This window comes from Littorina saxatilis, linkage group LG17 (genome assembly GCF_037325665.1).
Source record: "Littorina saxatilis isolate snail1 linkage group LG17, US_GU_Lsax_2.0, whole genome shotgun sequence".
Lineage (NCBI taxonomy): Eukaryota > Metazoa > Mollusca > Gastropoda > Littorinimorpha > Littorinidae > Littorina > Littorina saxatilis.
The window spans coordinates 68327258-68351886 of NC_090261.1; the positions used below are offsets into that span (position 1 = coordinate 68327258).

The following is a 24629-nucleotide window of genomic DNA, read 5'->3' on the forward strand; positions in this document are numbered from 1 at the left end:
TCACATTACATTGACGTCACATTATGACGTAAGAGGGTTAGACGTCACGCGAAGGAAGTACTGAAAGTCTTGGTCATTATTATTTTGAGCGGGCCGAGACTAGTTGGCAGTCGTGTCCCTGTAAGTAGGCTACATGCAGACAGACAGATCTAGATCTAATGTCTCGCTTTTTTGCACAGTTTCACCTATGCTCTTTCTGTGTGTGTGTGTGTGTGTGTGTGTGTGTGTGTGTGTGTGTGTGTGTGACGGAGTGATTGAGTTTGTGTTACTGTTTGTCGATTTCTTACGTGAGCCTTGATGGCTTCGCCTCTTGTTTTTAATTTTAATAATAATAGGGTCAAAGGCTATTACCTCTTTCATTGGACTATTAAAACCACAGTAGAGTTCACTCTCTTATTCCATCTTCACTCCTCCCTCCCCCCCCCCCCCCCCCCCTCCCCCTCCCCGGTGAAATTGAAAAGGCAAAAATAAAAAGTCAATTAGGTCGTTTACTTTTATTTATTGGCGCACGAAGTGTAGCCTATGCGATCGTAACTTTGTCTGTCTGTGCGTGCGTATGTGCGTGCGTGCGTGTGTATGTCTGTGGTAGAAACTTTAACATTTCGTCATTTGAAGACGTCACATTATGGCGTAAGAGGGTTAGACGTCACGCGAAGGAATGTCTCGGTCATTGTTATTTTGAGCTGGCCGAGACTAGTTGGCAGTCGTGTCTGTATATTAAGTAGGCTACATGCAGACAGACAGATCTAGATCTAGTGTCTCGCTTTCTTGCACAGTGTCACCTATGCTTACTGTGTGTGTGTGTGTGTGTGTATGTGTGACGGAGTGATTGAGTTTGTGTTACTGTTTGTCGATTTCTTACGTGAGCCTTGAAGGCTTCGCCTCTTGTTTTTTATTGAAGTTTGTTTTTTATTTACACTGGTGCATGGGATTTTTATTGGACGGATGTTATGGAAGCTGTGACCCCGGGATTGTAGAATAAGAGTAACTTTCCATGTACAGTTTTTTTTCTTTTTGACTCACATGCGAAGCAAAAGTGAGTCTATGTACTCACCCAAGTCGTCCGTCCGTCCGTCCGTCCCCCCCGTCCGTCCGGCCGGCCGTCCGGAAAACTTTAACGTTGGATATTTCTTGGACACTATTCAGTCTATCAGTACCAAATTTGGCAAGATGGTGTATGATGACAAGGCCCCAAAAAACATACATAGCATCTTGACCTTGCTTCAAGGTCAAGGTCGCAGGGGCCATAAATGTTGTCTAAAAAACAGCTATTTTTCACATTTTTCTCATTTTCTCTGAAGTTTTTGAGATTCAATACCTCACCTATATATGATATATAGGGCAAAGTAAGCCCCATCTTTTGATACCAGTTTGGTTTACCTTGCTTCAAGGTCAAGGTCACAGGAGCTCTTCAAAGTTTGATTGTATACATATTTTGAAGTGACCTTGACCCTGAACTATGGAAGATAACTGTTTCAAACTTAAAAATTATGTGGGGCACATGTTATGCTTTCATCATGAGACACATTTGGTCACATATGATCAAGGTCAAGGTCACTTTGACCCTTATGAAATGTGACCAAAATAAGGTAGTGAACCACTAAAAGTGACCATATCTCATGGTAGAAAGAGCCAATAAGCACCATTGTACTTCCTATGTCTTGAATTAACAGCTTTGTGTTGCATGACCTTGGATGACCTTGACTCAAGGTCACATGTATTTTGGTAGGAAAAATGTGTAAAGCAGTTCTTAGTGTATGATGTCATTGCTAGGTTTAGTTATTTGACCTTGACTCTGAAGGTCAAGGTCATGTCAAGGTCAAGCATGTGAGTCGTATGGGCTTTGCCCTTCTTGTTTTTCTTTCTTTCTTTGTAGATTAAAAAAAAAGTTCTATGGTCGGGAGGAGAAAATAGGGTTGTTCGGGGAATCGGAAACAGAATTGTTGTTTTTCTTGCCTAATCAGAATTTTTTTCTGACGAGTCTTTTTTTTGTGTGTGTTACAGGAGTTTGGTCTTTATTTGAGCTATAATAGTGGTCAATCTTCTATTTCATGTCATATTAAATCCGACTTTTCTCCCTTACACTTGCAGCGCAAGCGAACACCTCAGAAGGTGGAGAAGGTTGAGGCGACCTCACAGCAGCGCACTCCTCTAAAGCGTCAGCGCAATCCAGTCAAGCTGTTCCAGTCACCGGCGGAACTGGAGAAAGCCGCTTTGAAGACCCCTAAGCCAGGACCATCGAAGGAAGAAACGCAAGTCCTCTACAAGAAGGGGACGTTCCTTGCCCTCAGAGGGGATGATGGTAAGTGTGTGAAGCGTTCTTGGTTGGCAGAAATGTATACAACCAATTTATTAGTGAACTGGCAAAGTTGTCAGCAAGAGAAATTATGAAATCACTGTATGATGCATATATACAGTGGAGCCCCCCAATTTAAGACTTCCTCCCTTTTATGAACTTATTTGTTTCGAATTTTCTATTCATACAACCCCAACCCCCAATATGAGACTCCCTCCTTTTTTAAGACCTGATTTTCTCAAGATTTTTGGAGGTCATAAAAGGGGTGTTCCATTGTATACAGCATGACTTCCCTTCTTTGTCTCTGTTAATCTAGGGAGAAAATATCCAGCGATATTTCTCCGTAGGCCTAAAGTTCAGCCATGACCTAGGCAAAATAACTTGCGCAGCCGCAGAAACAAGAAAATGGAAATCTTATGAAGCCGTCATCAACACGAACACAATGATTGCAGAAGCAAACTCTGTACCTACACGACCGAGACACAAGACTGATTATTTCACAGCTGCAAAGGGTAAGCTTACTCACGTCAGGTCTTCACTGACAAGCTAGGAACAGACGGAAAATTCCAAACAAAAGTAAATGATGTCAAAGTCTCTTTCGCTTTGCGTGTAACTTTGTCATGACGTCTTTTTGTGACGACAGTATACGCGACAATTTGTTCGCTTCCGGTGTCATTTTAGACTGAAAAGCAACTCAAAAGAAGGAGCTAAGCCTCTGTCTTGAAACAGCTGAAACACTCTTTTGGATTGCCGTTTCAATGTTAACCAAAAAGTTAAAGAAAAAAACAAGGTTCAGTTGCGAACTGACAGCGGATTGAGCATTTATTCCTGTTGATGAAGGTACGATTGAAGCTTTATTCTCTCCGTCAACCAACAAGACTAGATGTGTAGCAGACGAAAAACAAAGTGTGCGTTTTTCCTGTCTTGTGAAGGCGATTATGTCGTTATAAGTTATCTGTACGTTGTAATGACATTTCAAAACAAAATTTAGCTTTGAGGCGTCACGGGATAATAAGCTTATACGTTTTCATCCATGGAATTGTTTTTTTCGTCTCGGCAGGGTGAATGAATTCATTATGTCTTTTCCGGAACTGGACAAAACTGGCCTTGCCAAGACTGAAACAAAATATAGTTCTACAACTTCTAGGCTTGGGTTGATTGCCCATGGTGAATTTCCAATGATTTGTTGCCACATCCCATGACAAATTCTCTTTACTTTGGTCATGCCATATATACGTTACAGCTCCGTCCATCCATGGTATCGCGTGATATTTTGTCTTGACGGAGTGAAAGAGTATAATGACGTCACTCTCGGCAGAGCCTCGAGTGACGTCATCATATCATTGACCCAGTCTCGACAAAATATCAGGCGATACCATGGATGGACGGAGCTGTAACTTATACATATGACTTGAGAATGTTGCCCATTAAACTTCAGTATCTCTGCCTGGTAGAATTTGCTTGCTGTACTTGTGAATCAGATTTCTTTCCTTTAAAATCGATTTCTTGAGCAGACATATTCAGAGCTGTTTTTGGCTCACTTGACTCGTCTCCCCTTGATGTTTTCTGAATTGCCTGATAGTGATAAAAAGCCTGTGTTAATAAATGAAAAACTTTAAAAAAGATGAAGAAAAAGTCAACAACCCTCCACCACTATTTTTGTGTGATTTGTCCTCGAAAACAAACTTCTTTTTCTTTTATTATCTGAAGAAAATGAAGATAACCTACTTTTACTCAAACTGTTTTGAATGATAATAAAGCTAAGCTGTGTCATTGTGTTTACAGAATCGTTCTTTCTGTGCCGCGTGACCCAGAACGTGTGCACAGGTAAAGGCAGGCAGTTCAAGCTGAACTGGCTGTCACTTACCAAGCCCCCCAACACCTACAAATTGGACTATGTGGACAAAGCGGAGATGGACAGCATCTTGACCAACGTGCGCATGGATCGTGTGTCGCGAGATGTCTTTGACCTGCCTGCCGATGAGAAGGCCAGGATCGACACCCAGCTGAACAAAACGATGAAGTTTGTGCGTGGCGAGGAGATCGAAGAAGAGATGGAAGAGGCGGCAAAGAAAAATGACGTGTCCGAGAACGGTTAGCTCTATTTTAAACTAGCAGTTAAGCCCGGCTTCGCCCGGGAGTAAGCGGAGCCCTGTAGCAATTTAAGACGCTCGCTATCCCATTATGATTAGCTTTACCTCCTTTGTTTGGATACAAAAAAAGAGTTATCTCCCTTACCTTCTAGAAATTTCCGTAACTGTCCAGTTAATTTTTGAGTCACTTGAGAAAAAGTGACTCTATGTAATCGGTCAGTGTTAGTCTGTCCGGCCGGCCGTCCGTAGACACCACCTTAACGTTGGACTTTTCGCGGAAACTATCAAAGCGATCGGGCTCATATTTTGTTTAGTCGTGACCTCCAATGACCTCTACACTTTAACGATGGTTTCGTTGACCTTTGACCTTTTTCAAGGTCACAGGTCAGCGTCAAAGGAAAAATTAGACATTTTATATCTTTTCTCGGAAACTATCAAAGCGATCGGGCTCATATTTTGTTTAGTCGTGACCTCCAATGACCTCTACACTTTAACGATGGTTTCGTTGACCTTTGACCTTTTTCAAGGTCACAGGTCAGCGTCAAAGGAAAAATGAGACATTTTATATCTTTGACAAAGTTCATCGGATGTGATTGAAACTTTGTAGGATTATTCTTTACATCAAAGTATTTACATCTGTAGCCTTTTACGAACGTTATCAGAAAAACAAGGGAGATAACTAGCCTTTTCTGTTCGGCAACACACAACTTAACGTTGGGCTTTTCTCGGAAACTATAAAAGTGACCGGGCTCAAATTTTATGTGAACGTGACTCATTGTGTTGTGAATAGCAATTTCTTCCTGTCCATCTGATGCCTCATATAATATTCAGAACTGCGAAAGTGACTCGATCGAGCGTTTGCTCTTCTTGTTCATTCTTCATTTCTTCCCCTCATAGGAGCAATAGCGAGTCTCTAATATCACTGGCATGATGTGCTTGCTACAGGTGAACAGTAGGCACTGAACTGGTCTTGCACCATATAGGCTGTATTCAATAAATGGGAGGTCCATAATCTGAGAAAGGAAACAATGAATCAAGAAACTAAAACCCAGGTGCACATCTGCGGCACCTTGGGAGTGTACGTGCACACTATCTTGTTCCTGCCTCTTGCCATCTCAGAGGTATGGCGACCACAGACAAAAAAGAGTTATCTCCCTTACCTTCTAGAAATTTCCGGAACTGTCCAGTTAATTTTTCATTCTTCATTTCTTCCCCTCATAGGAGCAATAGCGAGTCTCTAATATCACTGGCATGATGTGCTTGCTACAGGTGAACAGTAGGCACTGAACTGGTCTTGCACCATATAGGCTGTATTCAATAAATGGGAGGTCCATAATCTGAGAAAGGAAACAATGAATCAAGAAACTAAAACCCAGGTGCACATATGCGGCACCTAGGGAGTGTACGTGCACACTATCTTGTTCCTGCCTCTTGCCTTCTCAGAGGTATGGCGACCACAGACAGACAGACACACACACACACACAGACAGACAGACAGACACTCTCTTTGTATAGATGATTGCTGTGCCATTTTTACACTGTTTAGCGTTGAATGTAATCAGGATATTTGGTTTAAATGTTCATGCTGGGGATAAAAGTACTCTTGAATTAACAGTCATGATTTCAAGCCCGTAAAATGGATTCAGCTGACTTTCTTTTCAAGAGTTTTCAGCTGACTTTATTTTCTAGAGTTTAAGCCACGGAGCTTTACTCACAGCTTAATCTGGGTTCATGTAAAAAAATAAATAAAAAAATTAAATAAATTCACATTGTTTTTCATGTGGTGCAAACAATATTTCCACCTGCATAGTTTCATGTTGTGTCCAGTCATACCCAAGAAAGTCGATGGGTCTTCTTGAAATTGAAATGCATGGCTGCTTGCAAATTGTCCCCATTCGGGGGTCTACATGTTTTATTTTGACTGTTTCAGAGGAGGAGGAGGCGGAGGAGAGCAGTGACGAAGAACCGCCAGCCAAGAAACAACGAGGAACGCCCAAAGCTGGGGGCAGCAAGAAGAAGACACGTAAGTGTTTTGCTCTTTTCCTCATGGCTAACAGTAGGGTGGGGTTGAGTTTTGCTCTTTTCCTCATGGCTAACAGTAGGGTGGGGTTCTGTTTTGCTCTTTTCCTCATGGCTAACAGTAGGGTGGGGTTGAGTTTTGCTCTTTTCCTCGTGGTTAACAGTAGGGTGGGGTTGTGTTTTGCTCTTTTCCTCATGGTTAACAGTAGGGTGGGGTTGTGTTTTGCTCTTTTCCTCATGGCTAACAGTAGGGTGGGGTTGTGTTTTGCTCTTTTCCTCATGGCTAACAGTAGGGTGGGGTTGTGTTTTGCTCTTTTCCTCATGGTTAACAGTAGGGTGGGGTTGTGTTTTGCTCTTTTCCTCATGGTTAACAGTAGGGTGGGGTTATGTTTTGCTCTTTTCCTCATGGTTAACAGTAGGGTGGGGTTGTGTTTTGCTCTTTTCCTCATGGTTAACAGTAGGGTGGGGTTGTGTTTTGCTCTTTTCATCATGGCTAACAGTAGGGTGGGGTTGTGTTTTGCTCTTTTCCTCATGGTTAACAGTAGGCTGGGGTTATGTTTTGCTCTTTTCCTCATGGCTAACAGTAGGGTGGGGTTGTGTTTTGCTCTTTTCATCATGGTTAACGGTAGGATGGGGTTGTGTTTTGCTCTTTTCCTCATGGTTAACAGTAGGCTGGGGTTGTGTTTTGCTCTTTTCCTCATGGCTAACAGTAGGGTGGGGTTGTGTTTTGCTCTTTTCATCATGGCTAACAGTAGGGTGGGGTTGTGTTTTGCTCTTTTCCTCATGGTTAACAGTAGGGTGGGGTTGTGTTTTGCTCTTTTCATCATGGCTAACAGTAGGGTGGGGTTGTGTTTTGCTCTTTTCCTCATGGTTAACAGTAGGGTGGGGTTGTGTTTTGCTCTTTTCCTCATGGCTAACAGTAGGGTGGGGTTGTGTTTTGCTCTTTTCCTCATGGTTAACAGTAGGGTGGGGTTGTGTTTTGCTCTTTTCATCATGGCTAACAGTAGGCTGGGGTTGTGTTTTGCTCTTTTCCTCATGGTTAACAGTAGGCTGGGGTTGTGTTTTGCTCTTTTCCTCGTGGCTAACAGTAGGCTGGGGTTGTGTTTTGCTCTTTTCCTCATGGCTAACAGTAGGGTGGGGTTGTGTTTTGCTCTTTTCCTCATGGCTAACAGTAGGGTGGGGTTGTGTTTTGCTCTTTTCATCATGGTTAACAGTAGGGTGGGGTTATGTTTTGCTCTTTTCCTCATGGCTAACAGTAGGCTGGGGTTATGTTTTGCTCTTTTCCTCATGGCTAACAGTAGGGTGGGGTTGTGTTTTGCTCTTTTCATCATGGTTAACGGTAGGATGGGGTTGTGTTTTGCTCTTTTCCTCATGGTTAACAGTAGGGTGGGGTTGTGTTTTGCTCTTTTCATCATGGTTAACGGTAGGATGGGGTTGTGTTTTGCTCTTTTCCTCATGGCTAACAGTAGGGTGGGGTTGTGTTTTGCTCTTTTCATCATGGTTAACGGTAGGCTGGGGTTATGTTTTGCTCTTTTCCTCATGGCTAACAGTAGGGTGGGGTTGTGTTTTGCTCTTTTCATCATGGTTAACGGTAGGATGGGGTTGTGTTTTGCTCTTTTCCTCATGGTTAACAGTAGGGTGGGGTTGTGTTTTGCTCTTTTCATCATGGTTAACGGTAGGATGGGGTTGTGTTTTGCTCTTTTCCTCATGGCTAACAGTAGGGTGGGGTTGTGTTTTGCTCTTTTCATCATGGCTAACAGTAGGGTGGGGTTGTGTTTTGCTCTTTTCCTCATGGTTAACAGTAGGGTGGGGTTGTGTTTTGCTCTTTTTTGCTCATGGTTAACAGTAGGGTGGGGTTGTGTTTTGCTCTTTTCCTCGTGGCTAACAGTAGGCTGGGGTTGTGTTTTGCTCTTTTCCTCATGGCTAACAGTAGGGTGGGGTTGTGTTTTGCTCTTTTCCTCATGGCTAACAGTAGGCTGGGGTTGTGTTTTGCCCTTTTCCTCATGGCTAACAGTAGGGTGGGGTTGTGTTTTGCTCTTTTCCTCATGGCTAACAGTAGGGTGGGGTTGTGTTTTGCTCTTTTCCTCATGGTTAACGGTAGGGTGGGGTTGTGTTTTGCTCTTTTCCTCATGGCTAACAGTGGGGTGTGGTGTTTTGCTTTTTTCCTCATGGCTAACAGTAGGGTGGGGTTGTGTTTTGCTCTTTTCCTCATGGCTAACAGTCACTATCAACAAGAAAGAAAGGCGCCAGCTCATTGGCGACAGTATTGCCAAGATATCCATTCCCGGTCAGGCCGTGTGCACGTGGTGCGACAACGGCCACTGCTTGGTGAAATACGGACTTGGTGTAACATCTATGCATGGGGCAAGCAGGGGTCGACACTAACTTATTTGGCCTGGGGCCACAGTGGCCCCAGAGATGGAAATTGCTGGGGCGGAAAACAAAAATCTGGGGCCCACTCTCAGTATTCACGTGCGGCAATGCATTGTCTGTTTTTCTTCATCGTACTGAAGCCAGGGAAATTCTTTCAACCATTTGACATTGAAATTACGACAGCGCTTCGCGCTTTTGGCTGCATCGGTCTCTTTTTTTCGTTTCTCTCCACCCTGTTCTTCATCTTCATTTCCATGTCTTTTTACACCAGGGATGTGTCGCCACATTTTGCGTTTGGCATTTGAAGGCGATACTTATCTCTCACGCTAAAGAGCGCAATCTGGGAGTTATTTCCCTTGCGGCATTGTCCTTCGACGATTTCAATGTTTTTTCTTTTCTTGACTGCGGCATTGATCGTAACGCAAATTTCAGTGACGACTTTGACTGGCGATTTTTAGTGATTGGCTCTGGCATTAGAATTTTCGGTTTGTCATTGTTGGAATTTATCCTGGGGCGGAGTGGGCCCCAAGCTTCGGCAATGTTTGGGGCGGAACACAAAACTCTGGGGCGTTCCGCCCCCCGCCCCCGCTAGTGTCGAACCCTGGGCAAGCTAGGAAAAGATAACTCTCGCTGCAAACCACGCCCACTCAAAAATCCGGTCGGCGATTTGGCTCCGGACCCCAGGGTCAGGTTACGGCAAAGTACGTCGTTTTGAGTGGTTGGTTGTGGTTGGTTGTGGACGATACTGACCGGTACCACTAGCAGATACATAGGGCTAGAGGTGCATCGACATTTTTTTCGCCAGGTCGCGAGAATTCTATAAAATAAATGCAAGCGAACTTTTGTCATTTTTTTTCCTTTTGCGATAGGGCGAGTGCACCACCGAAATTAGTTGATGAGAACGTAGTCGGGTGTTTCATCTTTCATTAGCAACTGAAAAAATAAGGGGAAAGTTTTGTGTGTGTGTGATTGTTATAAATCACACTTTTGTTTAAAATGCCAAAACATATTATTCTTGTGGGTTTTATAGCTTTATAAAAAGGCATGATCTCATTTTTTGCTATCAGGAGAGGCCCCAAAATGGCCTTTATAATTCTAACATTCATTTTCCGTTGCCCTGGACCCCACCAGGGGCCTAAGCGGCCCCTGGACCCCGGCTTACTTTCCTACTTTTTGAACATTTGCTGGTCTCATGTCTGTATTATGACGTAAAGAGTTTTATGTACTCTTTTGCAGCACCGAAGACCAAGGCAAAGACGGCTGCACAGAAGAAGAAGGAGAAAGGTGAGTTATTGAAGTGAACAGTTGCAGCCATTGTTGAATAGTATATTTGCAGCATGAATGTAAAAACGAAAACAAACAAAAACATATGTTTGGAACATTAGTAGTTGATCTTGTTTTGATTTTTACATAGTTCTGTGTGCAGGATTTCACCAAAGTTTGATGTCTGATATTTCATTAGTTCATGTTGCTGCGGAATGTTGCTGGTTTTATAAAAAAAAAAAATACTGTGGGTTTGATTTTCTCTTGAACTTGTATTGGTATCACGTACACCTGCAACAAACAGCACAGAGTATGAAGTAAAATGTTTGCATGTTAGTTCTGTAGTTGGGTGTCTTTTTAACCCGTTGGCTGCCAATGTGTGTATGGTGTATTCATTTATATCCCATGACCTCCCTTCTTTGTCTCTGTAAATGTACTCTAGGTATATTTCTTGTATTTCCATTGTACTCTTGTCAAATCTATGATGTAACTATTGCACTCTTCTAACACATAAAATAGGGGATAAATAAGGGTGCACGAAATACATCATAGCTGGCTCTACTTTGTGTCGTCCTTGACATTCCAAAAGCAAATGTACCTGTAAGACCGGATGTGCAAGGGGTCACCACGCTTTTGAGAACATGCGCGAGAGTCGTTCAGTGCTATAGCTTAGTTTTGGTCTCGTCTTGCCGAGACTATCATCACAGCGTCATAGATTTCATGAAGTCTGTCATCCATCGCGTCATATTATGGGGACTTAATCTGTAATGCTTTCTTCTATTCGCAGTTCTGTTTTCTCTTGTGATCAACATGACAAGCCATATGTGTTTGAGTGTGTGTGCTCGTGCTCTCAACTAAAACAGAAGTCAAACTAGCAATCGTTAAAAACCCAGTCCGTTCGAGAAGCAATGTTATGCTCATGTGAAGTTACAGTGTACCTGGTACACATGTTCTTATCGGTACATCATTGACTACGACTGTTCTCTGGACAAGCTGTTCGATGCAATTTGCGAGTTTTTCTAGCTCTTCTGTGGTGCAGTAGGCCCTTATAGACGATGAAGGTGTCCAAGATCTCAGGAGATGCGTGTGTAACCACTAGGTATTCAGTCAAATCCGTGTAAGAGGCTTTCAGCTGACGGGGACAACCAAGCCACCATTATGCACCGACTTGACATAGATCAACAGACGTGCCTTTAGAATAATGTATGTGCAGAGGTGCCTCATCTGAACAGACAACTAAAGCTTGATGTTTCCGTCACACGTTGTCTTTTAGATCTTCATGGGATATACAGTTTACAACACTCGTGATTTTGTATATGGCTTGTATTTCAGTCAAGACCCAGCGGGAATATCAAAGGGACTCACTTGCCAGAGGCTCGTGAGTCCCTTGATATATTCATCCGCTGGGTCTTGACTGAAATACAAGCCATATAAAAACCACTGGTGTTGTAACCTCTATATACATCAAGGGCACCAGGGGTCTTAAAATGAGGGTTCCACTCAACAAAATGGTCCTGGCAGCAAACAGCTTAACCTACACCTCTTGCTTTGTGTGCAGAAAAAGAGAAGAAGCGAAAGCTGAAGGAAAAAGGCAAGAAGGGCAAAGGGCCAGACAGGAACCTCAATCCCAACCCCAAGATCAAGGTGCTTGAAAAGGACCCCTTCTTTGAAGCAAAGTAAGTGGCTGTGTACACTTTCATCTGTCGGGGTTTTAAGTAAGTGGCTGCGTACACTTTCATCTGTTGCCGTTTTAAGTAAGTGGCTGCATACACTTTCATCTGTTGCCGTTTTAAATAAGTGGCTGCATACTCTTTCATCTGTTGCCGTTTTAAGTAAGTGCCTGTATACACTTTCATCTGTTGCCGTTTTAAGTGCCTGCATACACTTTCATCTCTTGCTGTTTTTGCCACAAGCAGAACGATGGCTTGTGCAGGTTATCTTGCAGTGGAAGTTCGCGGAGAAAGCTCAGTCAGTAGCTGTGCTGGCTTGGGAGCAAAAAAGGCGGGTGGAGGGAGGGGGGGTGGTAGGTGTTTGCGTCAGTTGCACCAGTGATCTAAATAATAAAAAAAGATAACTTTTCACCTGGTAAAGATAAAGTTTCAACAGAGACTATTCACCCAGGTAAAAGGTTATTTCACTTCTGCGCGGATCCGGACATCACGTGACAGTCACTGTGGCTATTTTCCGGAACCGTTTTTTTATTTTTTTTTTATCATGGGTGCTACCCCATAGGCGAGGCAATTATAAGGTATGGTAAGTATGCTTATTAAAACTAGATTTAAGACAACATTATTTGTCTTGACTATTTCAGGGACAACGGCCCCTTTGTCTCTGTGCCCATTCAGAGCAGGAAGGTGTTTGCAGCAATTAACTCTGGCAACGTCGACCGCTTGAAGGAGCTGCTTGAAAGTGACCAAGTCTATCGAGTAAGTTTGTGTGTTCCTCTGTGTGTGCAAGTCGATTAAAGTAGCCCCATAAACTGATAAAGGCATGCTTGAAGGAGCTGCTTAAAAGTGACCAAGTCCATCGAGTGAGTTTGTGTGTGCCTCTGTGTCTGCAAGTCGATAAAGGTAGGCCAGGGGTCCCAACAATGCATCAGGTAAAACAAAACATTTGTCAGTGGCTGAAGACTGAGGCCTGAGAGAAACACTGCACACACCCGCTCGCACGCTAACACACACACACACACACAAGAACACACACACACGCAAAAGGATGTGTATAAAAGCAGAAATTACTTTTGCACTTTGTAGTTACCTACACAAACATGTTCATTCCTTCATGAGGTGTGTACCATAAGCAAGGATGAGCTGGAAACTGAAAAATGCGTGTGCACTGTGAAGTTCCACACACTAACATGTGGTTGATTATTCCCCTTTCAGCTGGACATGATACGTTCCCCGGGTGTTCACGAGACTCCCCTGTAGATAATCGACCTGCTGGTCACCGTGAAGTTACACACACTAACATGTATTTGATTGTTCCGTTTTCAGCTGGACATAATCCGTTCCCCGGGTGTTCACGAGACTCCCCTGGAACTAGCCATCAGGCTTGAGAAACTGGAGATGATCGACCTGCTGGTCACCGACATCCTGGACAGAAAGGTGGAGAACAAGCGCCATGCTAGGGGACCCCCCGTCTCTCTGATGGAAGCCACCGGCACTGGACAGTGAGTTATCATTTGCATTGCTAAACACTACTCTGACTGAATCTTTACTGCAAGCAGAAGTCTTACTGAATCTGATGTTATTTATTTTATTTATTTATTTATTTTATTTACGAGGATTTATATCGCGCACGTATCTCACCACACAAGGCGACTCAAGGCGCATGTTACCTATTCATGCCGTGTGGGATGGAATTTTTTACACAATATATCACGCATTCACATCGGCCAGTAGATCGACTGCCTTTAGGCGCTGCATCCACCTTTCACGGCCTATTATTCCAGGTCACACGGGTATTTTGGTGGAGATTTTTATCTACGCCTATACAATTTTGCCAGGAAAGACCCTTTTGTCAATCGTGGGATGTTAGTGGTATGCTAGGGCCTGTCACTCTGATGGAAGCCACCGGCACTGGACAGTGAGTTATCATTTGCATTGCTAAACACTACTCTGACTGAATCTTTACTGCAAGCAGAAGTCTTACTGAATCTGATGTTAGTGGTATGCTAGGGCCTGTCACTCTGATGGAAGCCACCGGCACTGGACAGTGAGTTATCATTTGCATTGCTAAACACTACTCTGACTGAATCTTTACTGCAAGCAGAAGTCTTACTGAATCTGATGTTAGTGGTATGCTAGGGCCTGTCACTCTGATGGAAGCCACCGGCACTAGACAGTAACTGAATCTTTACTGCAATCAGAAGTCTTACTGAATCTGATGTTAGTGGTATGCTAGGGCCTGTCACTCTGATGGAAGCCACAGGCACTGGACAGTAAGTTATCATTTACATTGCTAAACACAACTCTGACTGAATCTTTACTGCAAGCAGAAGTCTTACTGAATCTGGTGTTGGTGGAATGCTAGAGGTAAACAAATGATTAACAGAAAATCTGAAAAAGGTGGGAAGTCTTGAATTTGGTGGTCATACAAGAGGAGTTCCTCTGTACCTCACGCACTGCTTCATTGAGGGATCTTGCATGGCGCTTTTTGAACATTCAGTGCATTTTGGGGGGGGGGGGGGGTTTCAGAAAAGAAGTATATGCTTATAAAACTTAATTGCATATTTTTTACCCCTTTGTGTTTACGCTAATGTAACTTTTTCCCGCACAGGTATAACCCCGTGTTCCTTGGCCGAGCAAACATACGTGCTCTCAATGTCGGCCGAGGAAGCCGAGAGGGAAACAACGCTTTTACAAAGGTAACAATTCAACAAGCATTTCTTTTTTACATTTAGTCAAGTTCTGACTAAATGTTTTAACATAGAGGGGGAATTGAGACGAGGGTCATGGTGTATGTGTGCGTGTGTGTGTGTGTAGAGCGATTCAGAGTAAACTACTGGACCGATCTTTATGAAATTTGACATGAGAGTTCCTGGGTATGATATCCCCGGACGTTTTTTTCTTTTTTTCGATAAATTTCTTTGATGACGTCATATCCGGCTTTTTGTAAAAGTTGAGGCGGCACTGTCACACCCTCATTGAAATTTTGGTCAAGTAATCTCCGACAAAGGTCGGACTTCGGTATTGCATTTCAGCTTGGTGGCTTAAAAATTAATTAATGACTTTGGTCATTAAAAATCTTAAAATTGTAAAAAAAAAATTTTTTTTTATAAAACGATCCAAATTTACGTTCATCTTATTCTTCATAATTTTCTGATTCCAAAAACATATAAATATGTTATATTTGGATTAAAAACAAGCTCTGAAAATTAAAAAAAATTAAAAATTATTATCAAAATTACATTTTCGAAATCAATTTAAAAACACTTTCATCTTATTCCATGTCGGTTCCTGATTCCAAAAACATATAGATATGATATGTTTCGATTAAAAACACGCTCAGAAAGTTAAAACGAAGAGAGGTACAGTAAAGCGTGCTATGAAGCACAGCGCTACCGCGCCAAACAGGCTCGTCACTTTCACTGCCTTTTGCACTAGCGGCGGACTACGTTCAATTTCATTCTGTGAGTTCCACAGCTTGACTAAATGTAGTAATTTCGCCTTACGCGACTTGTTATAAATGTGTGTTTGTGGGTGTCTTATGTTATGCGGAATCCGCAGAATTGCTGATTGAAGCAAAAAAGGCGGGGTTTTTTACAATTTTGCGTCATCAGAACGTGTGTTATTCTGTAAAGAAGAGCGTTTCACTGAACTTGTGAGATCATTAATTTCTTAACTGTGCTATCCCTTGGAATTCCACAGCTAATTCAGTTTGCATGGCAGAATTTAGTGTGTCTGGATTGTCAGTTTTACAGGTGAAATCAGCAAGGCATCTTCTTCTGCATTCATGGGCTGAAACTCCCACGTACATGTGTTATTTTGCATGAGTGTGTTTTTACGTGTAAGACCGTATTTACCCTGCCATTTAGGCAGTGTGCTGCTTTCGGGGGAGGAATGCATCTAATTAGGATTCTGCATTTCCTGAAATTTGGCAAGTTATGTGTTAAATTGAGTGTATTTATGTGTGTTTTTGAGCGTGTAGAAATTGATACAGTTTATGTGTGTTGTTGGCAGGATGACGACATGGTATCGCCGGACAGCAACGACTACATCCGTCGTGCAATAGAGCTTGGAGTGAAGCCAGACACCCTTGACCGTCTCGTCAAAGCCTTGGCCAAGGCAACCGCCAGGAAGGACGAAAACAACCATGATGAAGTGGTCAGTGTGTGTTTGTATTTTTGTGTGTGTGTGTGAGAGAGAGAGGGGGAGGGAGGGAGGGAACAAGTCTGAGGCATTCAAAACGGTAACTTCGAGAGACAGAGAAATTACCAACTGCAGAATAAAGCTAAGGCGGAAAAGATGTTAGCGTGAACGAGTCAAATTCAAATTTGAGACTTCGTACATTGACTGAAACAGTGACTGAGAGAAAGTTAAAGACAAAAATATTAAATATGCGACGATAGAGTTGAACTAAAGCGGGAAAAGTATTACTGCTGTCAGAGAGTCAAAAACTCTTTCTGACTTGCTTTTGCTTTGCCTTGTCTTCTAGGTTGACCGGTTTAATATGAGATTCCTTTCCAGATGGAGGAGTGCTTCAGAAACATCCACATTGCTATAGAGAACGGCCATCGTCAGACGGCAGCCAAACTGGTGTCAGATGCTGTGAGAGTCGGGGGCTATGGCTACAACTTCCTCCACGAAGAGGCAAGTCTCTCACTACAGCCAATAGACAAATTCCGGAAATAACTCTGTCGGGTTTGTATGGGTTGTGAAAGAGTGAGTACCCTTGCTTTTGCTCAGACAAATATTGACATGTGCTTCCTGTGCAAGTGTTTTGAGATTTTTTTAAAACGCTAGTGCCTGGCCTGTAGTGTCACAAGGGAAAGTTTTCCCACGTGTCATAATTTCCCAAGTAACATTACAGGCCAGTCACTATAGGCCAGTCACTACAGGCCAGGCACTCTTGAGGGGGCGTGTCTCAAACACGTGTACAGGAACAAATGTCAATATTTGTTCGAGCAAAAGCAAAGGTACTCACTATTTCACAACCCATACAAATAGTTCCGAAAATCGTCTATTTTGAGTTCTGATGGTTTTGTTGCTGTTTTTTTCTCTTCTATTCTATTGTGGACACATTTGACATCAAATATCACCATGAGTTTTGCATTGTTCCCTGTTTTGATAGTTTTCTTTCTTACTGCAGGTGTTGAAGTTTGAGAAGGAAAACCTGCGTGATCATATTCTTGCTGCGTCGGTCAGGAAGAAGCCCTTTGACAACAGAGCGGTAAGAGGTCGTGGTGCATGCACTTAACTGTATCTTATGTTTTGGTATGTTCTGTATTACATCAGTGTATAATTTGGGTTATCCCCGAGTACGCTAGTACTAGGGTCCAGCAGACTTTAATTGTCTGTCTGTGTGTGTGTGTGTCTCGACTTAACAGCTTATTGCTTGGAAACTACTGGGCGCAGTTCGTTCAAAAGTTGACACATTAACTTGATAATAGGTCCGATTGATCGTATTAAAACTTCATAATGTTACCTGGGACCTAAATGCGAAATAAACCACAAAAAAACGACTTGGCGGTGGGAGGAATTTGTGGAGCCACATCCAGCCAGGCAGTCTGATAGAACAGCCGAACGCGTCACACAGTGACAAGAAATATAGCGTCATAAAAAGATTACGTCACGGTCGAAAGTCTTTGACGTCAATTAATGCATCATCCCTGTAGTCTTTTTCTCTCGCGCGGTGTGTGTGTTCATTTTGTGCACATGTGTTAGTGTTACTGTTTGTGTGTGTGTGTGTGTGCGTGCGTGCGTGCATGTGTGTGTGTGTGTGTGTAAGAAAGAGAGAGAGAGCCGCCGAATGGTACCGTAAACCAAGAATAGTGACGTAATTACGTCACGGTCGAAAGTCTTTGACGTCAATGCCTCCCTGTAGTCTTTTTCTCTCGCGCGGTGTGTGTGTGTTCATTTTGTGCACATGTGTTAGTGTTACTGTTTTTGTGTGTGTGTGTGTGTGTGTGTGTAAGAAAGAGAGAGAGGGAGGGAGTGAGGGAGAGAGAGTGTGTGTGTGTGTGAATGTCTGAAGAGTACTCGGGTCCAGCGCGAGCGTTTTTTATAAGCACATTCGTGATTAAAACTCCGCACAAAAGAAAACTCACAAGAAGCGCTGCTTTGATCGATACAACGAGAGCCCAAAGTATTTCATCTCTCTTGCAGACAATCACACACACATACTTCACTGGTAGAAAGAATTGTCCCGGAGTACGCTAGTACTAGGGTCCAGCAGACTTTAATTGTCTGTCTGTGTGTGTGTGTGTCTCGACTTAACAGCTTATTGCTTGGAAACTACTGGGTGCAGTTCGTTCAAAAGTTGACACACTAACTTGATAATAGGTCCGATTGATCGTATTAAAACTTCATAATGTTACCTGGGACCTAAATGCGAAATAAACCACAAAAAAACGACTTGGCGGTGGGAGGAATTTGCGGAGCCACATCCAGCCAGGCAGTCTGATAGAACAGCCGAACGCGTCACACAGTGACAAGAAATATAGCGTCATAAAAAGATTACGTCACGGTCGAAAGTCTTTGACGTCAATTAATGCATCATCCCTGTCGTCTTTTTCTCTCGCGCGGTGTGTGTGTGTGTTCATTTTGTGCACATGTGTTAGTGTTACTGTTTGTGTGTGTGTGCATGCGCGTGCATGAGTCTCTGTGTGTGTGTGTGTGTGTGTAAGAAAGAGAGAGAGAGAGAGCCGCCGAATGGTACCGTAAACCAAAAATAGTGACGTAATTACGTCACGGTCGAAAGTCTTTGACGTCAATGCCTCCCTGTTGTCTTTTTCTCTCGCGCGGTGTGTGTGTGTGTGTGTTCATTTTGTGCACATGTGTTAGTGTTACTGTTTGTGTGTGTGTGTGCGTGCGTGCGTGCATGAGTCTGTACTCGTGTGTGTGTGTGTGTGTGTAAGAAAGAGAGAGAGTGAGGGAGAGAGAGAGTGTGTGTGTGTGTGTGTGTGTGTGTGTGTGTGTGTGTGTGTGTGTGTGTGTGTGTGTGTGTGTGAATGTCTGAAGAGTACTCGGGTCCAGCGCGAGTGTTTTTTATTTGATTACAATTAAGGGCAGGCACTGGTGTTAAAAGTGATTTTTTTTGTTTCGTAAGTATTGGGTCAAAAATTGTTGCACAATTAAAGAACTCAGTCCATCTCCTCAGAAAATGGGAGAGAAAAAAAAATTTGATCCCCGGTTGCCTTGGTAGCAATCCAAGATGGCCACCAAACTGCCACTTTTTAAAACCCTAAGGCTTTTTTACAAAACCGTAAGGAAATTTGTTTTAGTGCTTGTTATTTATACTTTAGCACAATACCCAACTTTTGTTAAAGGCTTTTTTGGAAATTTACAGTCATTCAAAAGATATCAGTGATAAAAATGAGTGACCTTGAATTTTATGAAAAACCGCCCCCAAAAATGGTATAACTTCTCACAAACAAAAAAATTCAACAAAACGCTCTAACAAAATCTGCGAAATAACACACTCAAGGTGTATGCAAAGTTTCAACAACGCAAGTTTATTAGAAAAAAAGCCTTATGCTTTTGAAGTGACAAAAAAGTAGTTTTGAGAAAATACACAAAACGTGAAGAAAATGTATTTTTTGTACACAAACGTTTATGAAACATGTAACAAAACAACACTAACAAAACAACAGGTATTGCTTAGTTCTACAAGAAAAACGGGAAGCAAAATTCAACAACAAAATTTAAAAAAACAGCCAGTGTTCTGCAAGCACCAAGGAACCTGTTCCAAGGTCACAATGATCAACTCTCATCCGTTATGTGCACGCTGCGTAAAGTATGCCCATCTATAATTCCCAACTTGTTACCAGTGAAGCCTCTTATCTTGGACCTCTTTTGGACTTGCTTTGAATAATCAGACAGTGTCCTTTACTTTCTATACTACAATATTTGGGTTGACTTTTGGGAATTGCCTTGCAATGCCATGGGTACTTTGGAAACTCCTATCCAGCTTCCACCTCTGCAGAGTCAACATAAATTCAAAATTAATATATCTATGACAAACTCAAATACTGCTATTCACATTTTCCCAACAATGACCCCCCCACACACACACACACACACACACACACACACACACACACATTTGAAAAAAGGTAATGTGATACATGTAACACGATATTTGGGCGCATGCACATGTCAGTGCTGATAGTCAAGCAGTGAACAAAAGGATGTTGACAAATCATGTGAATACTGCTAAGGCAGTGCAGGTCAGGTTTACAGCTATTGCACATACATTGCATGCAGAAACCATATGGGAAGTATGACCACAAGCAATGTTCACTCACTGAGCCATGTGAATGCCATTTTGAACTCAAAGCCATGACGTTCCCTACACAAGGCTTTGATAACGAACGGATAAGGGGCGTAACTCCTTAGTCATATTACAGTTGAAAATTCAAAGCGGGTCGGCTTCACTCAATTTCTTGGCATCAGAGGCTTGACATAAATTAGGAAAACAAATGGTTGGACCCATCATGGACCAACTAAAACGCTGTAGGGCAGAATTGATATTTTGATGGTATTTTTCAACGTTCTCAGCGTCACTGCAGGAAGTTTCGATTCATTCAAAGATGCAAAGATTTTCGTTGTTGATACAAAGGGACTTGACTCTCACTTTCTGCACGCTGAGAACGCCACTTCCTGCAGTGACGCTGAGAACGTTGAAAAATACCATCAAAATATTAATTCTGCCCTACAGCGTTTTAGTTGGTCCATGATGGGTCCAACCATTTGTTTTCCTAATTTATGTCAAGCCTCTGATGCCAAGAAATTGAGTGAAGCCGACCCGCTTTGAATTTTCAACTGTAATATGACTAAGGAGTTACGCCCCTTATCCGTTCGTTATCAAAGCCTTGTGTAGGGAACGTCATGGCTTTGAGTTCAAAATGTGTGAATGCATGTTTGTTTGAGCCACAAGAAAACTGTGATCACAGGAAGACGCTATATATAATATGCTCGAGAAAATAAATGAGTAAAGAACAGATGTTTTGCCCCAACACTGACAAACCTTGTGACAACCAAGCTTCACAGTAGCAGCACATAACAGACTTTGCATCCTATTCAGTTTCTTTGCATCAGGGTGTTGTTATTTAAATTCTGTTCTTCAGCATATAACACACACACACACACACACACACACACACACACACACACAGAGCCAGAGCCGCACACATAACCAAACAAATGTATAAACTTCTACATGTTTGTCAAAAGAAGAAAAAATTACCTACCTACTACCATCTTGCTTATCAGCTGCTTGGAATCTTCCCTGCTCTGCTTGGGCTAGTATTCAACTGCACCAGATTTCCGTGGAGATGCATGGTGTTGCACCATGGCTGAACAAAGTCATTTTTGTATTGATTGTTCTTTTTCTAAGCAGTTTATTTGCTTTTTTCCAGAGAAAAGATACAGGGTCTGCCTTCTCGTTGCCATAAATGGCGAACTCCGTGTTGTCCTTATTGCCGTACGCATTCCACTCCGCAACTCTAAAATAAGTCGTGGCTCAAAACACTCATGACAACGTGCTTCAAACGTACACCACCGATGGTGATTTCTTGCTCCATCCCAGCTGTTGCAAGGGAAGCAGCATAGTTTCCAGCCAATTTTCATTCTGGACAAAGAAGAATGCACAAACTTGATCTTCCGATTCGTTCGTAGCAATAGCAGACGACACTATCGACTCGCACTTTCTTTTTAAACTTCTGTCACGCCAGCCTCTGCAACTGATATGATTTTATTCGATAATCATCTTTGCGTGTCAAGCACTGAAATCGGGGCAAAACGTGTATTTAACTGAAGTTTCCACAAAGATATCCCAGGAAAATCGCAGCTGTAGATATTTCACATTGCCTTTGGCAAGATCTGGCGGAAATGAAGAATATTGCATTCTGGGAAGGCCGAACAAGACCGAGCATAAACGAAGTTTAATATTCGCGATTCGATTGGTCAGTGGCGAAAATTGCTCATACGGAATCTCCCGGAATCTTCATCGGTTCTCTTCGGCTCATTGGAATGTCTTCCAGTTTCTGTTACTAATGGCGCGAAATCCGTAAACGGAAATTCCCGTTGTCCGCGGTATGAACTGATCGTAGCAAAGAAAAGACAACTCATTCCAGTCATACTAACGTGACCACCGTTGACGATGTGTTCGACTCGCAGTCACCTCTCAAACATACGCATTTTTTTGCTGTTTTGTGTTTGTTCAATACACAATTGCATACACATACATTGTTCATTTAGCCGTTTTGACCGTTTATGATTAATTCTGATCTAAAATCAGTACATCAGGGTAACCAGAAGAAGTTCAAAATCCACATTCAGAAAGAAAACGGAAATGACCAGGGAACAAAAAAATCACTTTTTTCACTGTGGTGTCTTCCCTTAAGAGAGAGATTGTATTGTGTGAACAGGAATGTCTGTGCGTTGTATGTACATGCAAGTGTGTGTATTTGCATGTAAATGAAAGTATGTGCATATTACAGTGTATTGTACTAATTCTCGTAACAGGTCTTCGTGTAGAGATTTAAAACATAACATCCAGGGTTTGAGAAACAAAGGGAAGTAAGCGCTCTAAATGCATACGACATGTGTAATGGAGTAAGTGAGAGTTATGTGGAACCAGGGTCCTGGCACCTGAAAATCAGGTGGTGTATTAGTTTTATTACGGGAAGTGTTTGCTAATAATATAACTATTTTTGAAGAAAAAAAGCTGTCACATAAGATAAAAGAAGAGATGAAAATATGGTCTAGATTTTTGGATGTAGAAATGTGTGAGAATGCGCTAATTTTTAAGGTAGATAAGAAAATACTTGGCCGTGACACCCTTTTCTGTGCTTTATATATTCCCCCAGAAGGATCACCTTACCATAATAAAGATGTGTGTGCTGAATTAGAAGAGGTGTACATGCAGTTTGGGGTAGATAGTGATTATGTTTGTCTTTTAGGAGACTTAAATTCCCGCACTGGTCATCTGAGTGAAATGTATGAAGATGATCAGCATTCAAAAGGTTTTCTTGATAATGACTTGTTTGACTCTGATGAGGTTGGTACTCTAATAGGTGAGCGGGCCTCACAGGATAATAATACTAATAACCTTGGTTTTAAATTGATTGATTTTTGTAAAATGACTGGCTTAGTTATTGCTAATGGTAGAGTTGGCGATGATACAGGGGTTGGTAAATGCACATGTAAGGATAAGAGCGTTGTTGATTATTGCATCCTGTCAAAAGATTTGTTCTCGAAAGTTAAAAACAATTCTGTGATGGAATTTTGTGAAATGTATTCTGACGTACACTGTCCTGTTGTTTTGCATTTATTAAAACATAATGAAGTACGCGCTAATGATTGCCTAGCAGACGATGTGAAAAAAAACAAAAATGAAGATTTGCTGTCTAAAAGTAGAGAAAAGGATAACAAGTACAGGGATGTCGTTAGGCGTCGGACATCGGACATAGACCGATTAAAAGGCTCAAATGTCCGATTCACATAGCCGCATGGCGGTCACATGTCCTATCGTTTTCAACTGAGCGCGGTCATTGTCCGATAAGCACTCCATTCCTTCGGACAACGCGTTATTCAAATGATAATTTTCCTTTCATGATAGAAATCTTCAAAAAGCCGTATGAGCCACCCTTCTACAGCACACTAAAGTTAGGAGTACGGGAGACAACTCCAACTGACCAAGGCTCGCGTCTGCTTTAATTTGCTTTCGGTTAGAGATGAAGCGTACGGCACTAAATTATGCCACCGATAAAAACTAAAGCCTGCCAAAGAACTGCAAAGGCTGAACACGTTTGGCGTTTCAACGGCATCGTGAGCTACATTAGAGCCAAGAACATGGGAAAACAGGGCAAGCATCATTCTGAAAAATGACAGTGCCAATGACAGTGTCGCCGCTGAAACCTCCACAATCAGGGAAAGTAAAGTTTCGTCACTTGTAGATGGTGTCAGTACAGCAGAAAATTCACACAAACGGTCTTTTGATAAGGTTAACTATTCATGGCTGACCCTGTTTAGTATTAGTTGGTTAGAATTTGACAGCAAAGAGACAATCTATATAGGTAAACTGTTTGGTCGAGTCTGTCAAGAAAAAGCTCTGTCAGGAAATCATGCAGTTCGTGTGCCAATCGAAGTAAGACTAAGAGTGCTGAAGTGTTTGGTTGCTTTTAAGTTGTTGGTTTGTGTGTGTGTGTGTGTGTGTGTGTGTGTGTGTGTGTGTGTGTGTGTGTGTGTGTGTCCTGTTTGAAACAAAAGTAATAAAACAATATACGCACACAATGTTGGTGCATATACTGATATGTGTGTGTGTGCACATGATTTTGTGTTTTGCACAAAATTATTATGTCCTATTAAAATGTCTGAAAGCAGTCAAATGTCCTATTGATGCCGAGGAGCTCAGGACATTTGTCCTATAGGTATGAATTTGTGGCAACATCCCTGCAAGTACACAAAACCAAAATGTGAATCACAAGACATAGGTGATGAATTCCATTATTTATTTGTCTGTGATTTTTTCAAAGAAGAAAGAGCTGAGTTGTTACCACCTTACTATTGAAAAAACCTACTGCACTTAAATTTAAAAAGTTGTTTGCTACTAAGAAAAAGAAATTGCCAAAGAATATTTTGGACTTTATTAATAGAATTTGTAACAGTTTTTCATAATTTTTTTATTTACTATATTAGCATATATCATGATTGTATTGATTGTATTTATTGTTCAAAATGCCCCCATGGGTTATGGACTAATAAAACTTGAACTTGAGAGAATAACAAGCATTGAAATGAACAAGCGACTTTCATCCTCACATTATTATTACATCCAGGGCTTGAAATTCTTCTGGTTTTGGAGGATGTCCCCCAACCCAAAATGTCCTCCTTTTTCATCTTGTACCATTTTAAGCCCAG

General features: G+C 42.1%; 1 protein-coding gene across 4 annotated transcripts in view; it reads left to right on the forward strand.

Annotated features, from left to right (window-relative positions):
- Positions 1-24629, forward strand: part of LOC138952311 (poly [ADP-ribose] polymerase tankyrase-like) — a 110104-nt gene that overhangs the window by 9441 nt on the left and 76034 nt on the right. For 3 of the 4 annotated variants that reach the window (XM_070323948.1, XM_070323950.1, XM_070323949.1), the window contains exons 3-13: positions 2092-2302; positions 4082-4390; positions 6320-6412; positions 10018-10065; positions 11603-11720; positions 12356-12470; positions 13038-13213; positions 14323-14410; positions 15726-15869; positions 16233-16355; positions 16855-16935. In XM_070323948.1, coding sequence (XP_070180049.1) covers positions 2092-2302; positions 4082-4390; positions 6320-6412; positions 10018-10065; positions 11603-11720; positions 12356-12470; positions 13038-13213; positions 14323-14410; positions 15726-15869; positions 16233-16355; positions 16855-16935 — 1506 coding nt within the window. Of the gene's footprint in view, positions 1-2091; positions 2303-4081; positions 4391-6319; positions 6413-10017; positions 10066-11602; positions 11721-12355; positions 12471-13037; positions 13214-13699; positions 13759-14322; positions 14411-15725; positions 15870-16232; positions 16356-16854; positions 16936-24629 lie in introns of those variants that run through there. The other variant, XM_070323951.1, reaches the window with a different exon arrangement.